The sequence below is a fragment of the Armigeres subalbatus genome, chromosome 2 (assembly GCF_024139115.2).
Source record: "Armigeres subalbatus isolate Guangzhou_Male chromosome 2, GZ_Asu_2, whole genome shotgun sequence".
Classification (NCBI taxonomy): Eukaryota; Metazoa; Arthropoda; class Insecta; order Diptera; family Culicidae; genus Armigeres; species Armigeres subalbatus.
This window is the reverse complement of record NC_085140.1, coordinates 59,149,663-59,155,662: the sequence shown is the minus strand read 5'-3', so window position 1 is coordinate 59,155,662 and position 6,000 is coordinate 59,149,663. Positions and strand designations below refer to the sequence as shown.

The following is a 6,000-nucleotide window of genomic DNA, read 5'->3' as shown; positions in this document are numbered from 1 at the left end:
TTTATTTTAATAAAGTGTTCTTGTTTAATTGCTATATTTCCTCGCATACCAGTTTCCATTGCCGAAAAGAAATTCCCAAGACTCTTATGAATTATATCAGGAAATTCTGACAAATGCTCATGTGAAATTCGTTTGGATTTTCACGTGATATTCTCTGAATTTCAAAAAAAATATCGGCTACAAAAAACTGAATAAGTTTTCAAGTAGTAAAATCTGTTTAAACAAAGTGATTATAGTGGATGTAAATGGAATAGTAAGTTATATAATTTTGTAACATTTTCCCTAAGACGCTCAATAAAAATTACCCATCATTAAGAGCAAGTCTTGAACTTTATGTGATTTCTTGTTGGACACGCAACGCCATGAGCTTTTTTTGTAGGGCTGCATTTTCTGTCGGAAATCGGCGGCATTCATTGGCTTTCCAAGAATCTGCCCAGCTAAGGCTCGTTTTAAATAGGAAGCTAAATTGAGAAGCTGAGGACGTAAAGTTGATGGAAGCCAATATTCGACGCTGGTCATCAATTACATATGAAAAGGTCTGTTTCATTATATTTATCAAACCAATGAAGGGCATGCTCGTTTGTCTTTTCGCGAGTCCTCTATTGCACGTCACACGCAAAAAAAAGCGTTCATGAATTCGTGAACTAAAGAGTTCACGGTGTATTTTTAGGAACAACGGTCACGGATTCGAGAATACAGTAACGTTTTCTGAAACGTTCTGGAAAACGTGACTGGTGTTCCCGAATCCATGAATTAAATCACGGTGTATTTTGCTGGTTCATGAATTCAGGTCTCAGGAACGCTTATTTTTGCATGATGAGCAGAATCCTAACCAAAGCGTAGAGGTTGCATGACTTCCTGCTGTCAAAAACAACAATAATTGTGCACAGTTTCTTATTTGATCCATCAAAAGTCTCGAGCGTAGGGGGGTCCCGTAGCGTAGTTGGCTACACGTTCGCCTTATAAGCGAATGGTCATGGGTTCGATTCCCAGCCCCTCCACAAAAACCTTTGTCAGTCGCCGGAAGCGCAGTTCGTACGGTGGCGTTTTGGGAGACGCGCCTAACCGACACAGCTGTCTGATGACGACTGACAAAACTGTTCTTCTCGGAGGCATTCCTCCAACGATCCTCGATAAATGGGCAACCGGACAAAGCAACGATTATTGGATACACCATACGGACAAATGGACACAATGGACTCACGATGCGATGAGCTGGCAAACGACAACAATAACGAATTAGGGATATCTAAAAACATAGATTCTGTGTGGATTCTGTGCAGCAGAATACCACAGTAGATCACAACACAGTAACGGTTAAGAACACAGAGTGCCTACCAAATAAATACACGAATAAAAAAAAAAGTCTCGAGCGGAATTGACTTTAAGTTCGGCAAATTTTTCTATTCTTAGCTCTGGTGGTGGATGCTTTTTCAGCTCATGAAAAGTTGATGCATTATTCACATAATTTGCGAGAGCCGTAACGTAGGCAAATATATGGTGGGTGTACTAATCGTCGCCATAGTTAAGAACAACTATTTTAAAAAATATAAATAAAAGGCATATGGGTGGTGTTGATATGTCATGCGAAAGGTTTCCCTTCCTGCTCCTTAGAACAAATGTGAAAACCGCATTAAAATTCGTGATAGTACCCAAAATTGCTTAATCCATAATAGAAACGCATGTACCAGTTGTGGCATTATTCTAAATTTTGATTCCTATTATGGCAAGTCCTATTGTTTTCTTATGGGATTGGCCATAATAGGACCAGTCTGGTGCAAAGGACGACAAAAATTAAGCAAAATCATGTTTAACAATTATGGTTTGTTTAATTTTGTATTATCGTGTCATATGAATATGATTCACTGAACAGAAAACATTTTGTGGTGATGTGATGTGCTATTTGGTGTATAATGCACTAGTGCGACAACTGGTGCTATAGCCACGACTGGTACATCTAGCCCTATTTGTTTACTTTTAATGAAAATCGCATGTTGCAATTTGGCAACGAATGCTACTAATATTGTCCCAAACAATTTTGGTTAATCGTGTCACTATACTAATGAAAAATGTGAATTTAATACGAATACTAAAATAGTGTTATTGTAATCCGTTCATCAAATGTGCGAAAATATGTCCATTCAGAAAACGATTTTGCTGAACCAAAGAATTCAAAGTAATTTTTCACGCAAGTTTATTGCGTTATCAGCTGAAAAAGTGCATGAATCTAGCGTACTATAACTAGAATATGCACCAGGGTTCGACGGGAAAATTTTAGTTTTGGGAAACTGGGTCAAATTCATTTTCATAGGTATCTCTGTTGAATATAGCAAAAATAATCTACTGGGCATGATTATCACGTGATCCTGAATGGTGCTTTTTCTGCAATAATTTTACTGCCCATTTCCATAGAAAAAGTGGTACTTACCCGGAATAAAATTATAATATTTTCTACCTACAAAGAGTTCGCCATTGTTATTGGAACAAATATTGCAATGGAGCACCAATTTTACCGAAAATATCTTCAAGTGAGAGTGTTGAAGAGACAATATTGTATAATATAGAAATTTTGGCATCGACAGATTTGAGTTTTAGATAATACGTGTTCCACGGGAAACAATTCTTTCCAATGAGGACGGAAGATAAGACAACAAAATTTTGATTCCCAACGACTTGAAGTGTTTGAAAAATGAGAGAATTGGTTTGACCTACTACATGAGAGAAATAAATAACTCACTCCATCAGTTTGGCTTACTTGATATTGTTCGAAGTAAAACAAATTTAATAGATATTTTATGGTTCATAAATTCTACAGATCTATGCTTTGCTTCACCGTTCGTTCTTTTTAAATAGCACTAAGGTTTTTTTTTCACTAAAATGATTCCGTTTCAGGCTTGCAGGCAGTCGGGAAATCGTTATTCCGTGGCGCGGGACATTTTGTATAAATAAACATGATCTAGGTAATTCACAAATTAAATTTTCTCTTAAATGCTATGCACCGGATGAGGGAGGTGATCCCTCCCAACCGAAAGAGCACAATAAAAACTTAGTAATGAAAACGTCAATCAATCAACGATTTGATTCGGTGAAAGCTCACTAAAATGGTTTCCTCTTAAAATTAGTCAATCTTCAACTAAACCAACCGCACTGTTGGTTCCTACGCATTCATATAGTTGTTTCCTAGGTGTGGGATTCTTCCTGTGATAGCACTTGAACTACGATCAGCACGACGCTGCGGGAACTCAAAATTCCTCATGCTTTTGCTGTCGCTTCTGCTGTTTGGCCTCGATGGCATCGATGATGGGCTTCCGCTTGGCGTGGTAGCGTTTATTCGTTTCCGCTAGTTCCTTCTCCATCTCCTTGTCGATGCTGGCCAGCCGCTGCTCGAGCTGTTCGTAGTTGAGGAATTTCAGCTGAATACGAGAAGGGGAGAAAGAGGGAACAATTACGCGACATTAGTCGTTCGTCAGCATGGACCTTAATGATTATTTGCCTATCTGATTATTTGTTGAATAGAAACAACAGCAAACTATGTCGAATTTGATACATTTTTTAATTTGATAGCAACTCTACTAATTGTAAAATGCATTTGAACATCAAATCATTATTAAATCAGCTATCATATTCCATTTTTATTTGTTTGAATAAGAAAAAGCGATGAACATGCTATCGAAAGTTAAATTTATTTAACAGTTTTTTTAATGAGTTCGAGACAGACGAGATGTGTCTCAAATCTAGTCATGGTTCATCTAATTTTTTTTGGGACTTGTTAATAATCCGGTTAGCATTCTAATCGAATCTAGTCATGGTTCGACTCAAATCCGGTGCGAATGTGGTTGGACCGAGAGCTGCCTTCAATCCATTCTGGATTCTTCTTTGACCCAATCGGACTAAACTCGAATCCAGTCGGAGTTCGTTTCAAATCAGGTCTTCAGTCGCTTCGAAATCGAACGGAATCATTTTGCAATCCGGTCAGTTTTCACATCGACTCCGGTCAGGATTCGTCTTGTATCCGATCGGCAATCTGGTTGACTTTCGTCTCGAATACTGTTGGGATTCGTTACCAACCAAGTCGAGACTCGAGTCAAACCCGGTCGAATAACGACTGGAATCCGGTCGGGCATCGACGAGAATTTGTTCTAGATAGACTCGAATCCGATAGGGTTTTGTCTCAAACCCAATTGAGATTTGTTTTCAATTCGGTCAGCTTTTGCCTTGATTCCAATCAGGATTATTCTCAAATCCCTTTTAGGATTCATCTTAATTCCGTTCGAGACTCGTTTTGAATCCTGTTAAGATATGTACTGCCGTGAATCGCATATCTGTCCCATCTTTGCTGGGTTTCCTATGCATATGGGACAAATATGCGATTCACGGCAGTGTACATATGTTGGGATTGAACCCGAATCAAGTCGGAATCCGACTCGCCATTATTTGACTCGAATTTGGTTGAAATCTGACTCGACTACAGCCTGTCTCTTATTGTGGTCGAGATTTGTATCCAATCTGGTCGAAGTTCGTCTTGAATCCGTTCGAGAATTGCTTCGTTTCGTTTCCGGATTTGCCAAACAAGATTTATCTCGAATTTTGTCAACCTTCGTCTCGAATACTGTTGAGATTTGTTACCAATCACGACGAGATTCGACTCAACATCGGTCATGAAATTCTAGAAATTCGATCGAGATTTGTCTAAAATACGGACGGCATTTGTCTCAAATCGCTTTGAATCCGATCATAAATATTTTGCAATTCGGACAACTTTCAGGATACGTCTTGAATCCAATCCGAAATCCTCTCGAATCTGTTCGGGATTCGCCTAGAAGCTGGTCAAAATTACTTCCGAACCCAATCATGAATTGTTTCGAATTCGAAAGAAATTCGTTCCGAAGCTGATCAGGATTTGTCTCTAAACACTTTCTTGTCAAATACTGTTGGGATTCGTCACCAACCAAGTCGAAACTCGACTCAAACAATTTGCAATTTTCGCCTTTACTCCGGTGAGGATTCATCTTGAATCCGATCCGGAATCCGTTCGTGATTTGACTTAAATCTGGTCGAGATTCGTTTCGAATCCCATCAGGAATTGTTTCTAATCCGATCAGGATTTGTTTTCAATCTGATCGACTGTCGTCTCGAATACTGTTAGGATTCGTTAGCAATGAAATCGAAATTCGACTCATACCCGGAACGGAATCGATCGACTCGATTTGAAACCGATCGGGATTCGTCTCAAATCCGGTTGGCATCCGATCGAAATAATTTCGCTTCGACTCCGAATTGGGTTTGGTCCGGATTCGCCTTCAATTTGGAATTCGTTCGGAAGCCGATCAGTATTTGTCTCTAATCTGGTCTCCAATCCAGTCAAGATTCAACCCGATCATTTGATTCCAATTCGATCGGGATTCGTCTCAAATCCGGTCGGCAGTCGTTTCAAATCTGGTCGGTAGTCGTTTCGAATTCGATCAGAATTATTTTGCAAGCCCGTCGCCGACTGTCGGTCTTAATTTCCAATATCGAAAATCGACGAGGATGGTCAGCTTTTGCCTCGTTTCCAGTCAGGATTCTCAAATAGTGCTAAAATCTGTTACCTTTCAAGTCGAGATTCGACCCAAACTCGGTCATTATTCGACTCAGATTCGATCGCGATCCGATTTGAATCCGATCGATATTCGCTTTCAATCCGGTCGGCATTCTTGTCAAATCCGATCGGTAGAAGTTTCAAATCTGATTGGAATTATTTTGCAATTTTATCAGCTTTCGCTTCGACTTCGGTCAGCATTCATCTCGAAGCCGATTCGGAAACCTCTCGAATCCGTTCGAGATTTGTCTTAAATCCGGTCGAGATTCGTTTCGAACCCGAACCGAATTACTTCCGAACCGATCAGGATTTATCTCCAATCTGGTTGACTTTCGTCTGGAATACTGTTGAGATATGTTGCCAATCAAGTCGAGATCCGACTCAAATCCGGTCATAATTCGACTGGAACACGAATGCGATCC

General features: G+C 39.6%; 1 protein-coding gene across 6 annotated transcripts in view; it reads right to left on the bottom strand.

The window, feature by feature from the left end:
* Positions 1 to 2,741: 2,741 nt before the first annotated feature.
* LOC134208695 (serine/threonine-protein kinase 3) overlaps positions 2,742 to 6,000 on the bottom strand; it is a 44,623-nt gene continuing 41,364 nt past the window's right edge. For all 6 annotated transcript variants that reach the window (XM_062684502.1, XM_062684503.1, XM_062684501.1 and 3 more), the window contains exon 6: positions 2,742 to 3,413. In XM_062684502.1, coding sequence (XP_062540486.1) covers positions 3,243 to 3,413 — 171 coding nt within the window. In that variant the 3' untranslated portion in view covers positions 2,742 to 3,242. The remainder of the gene's footprint in view (positions 3,414 to 6,000) is intronic.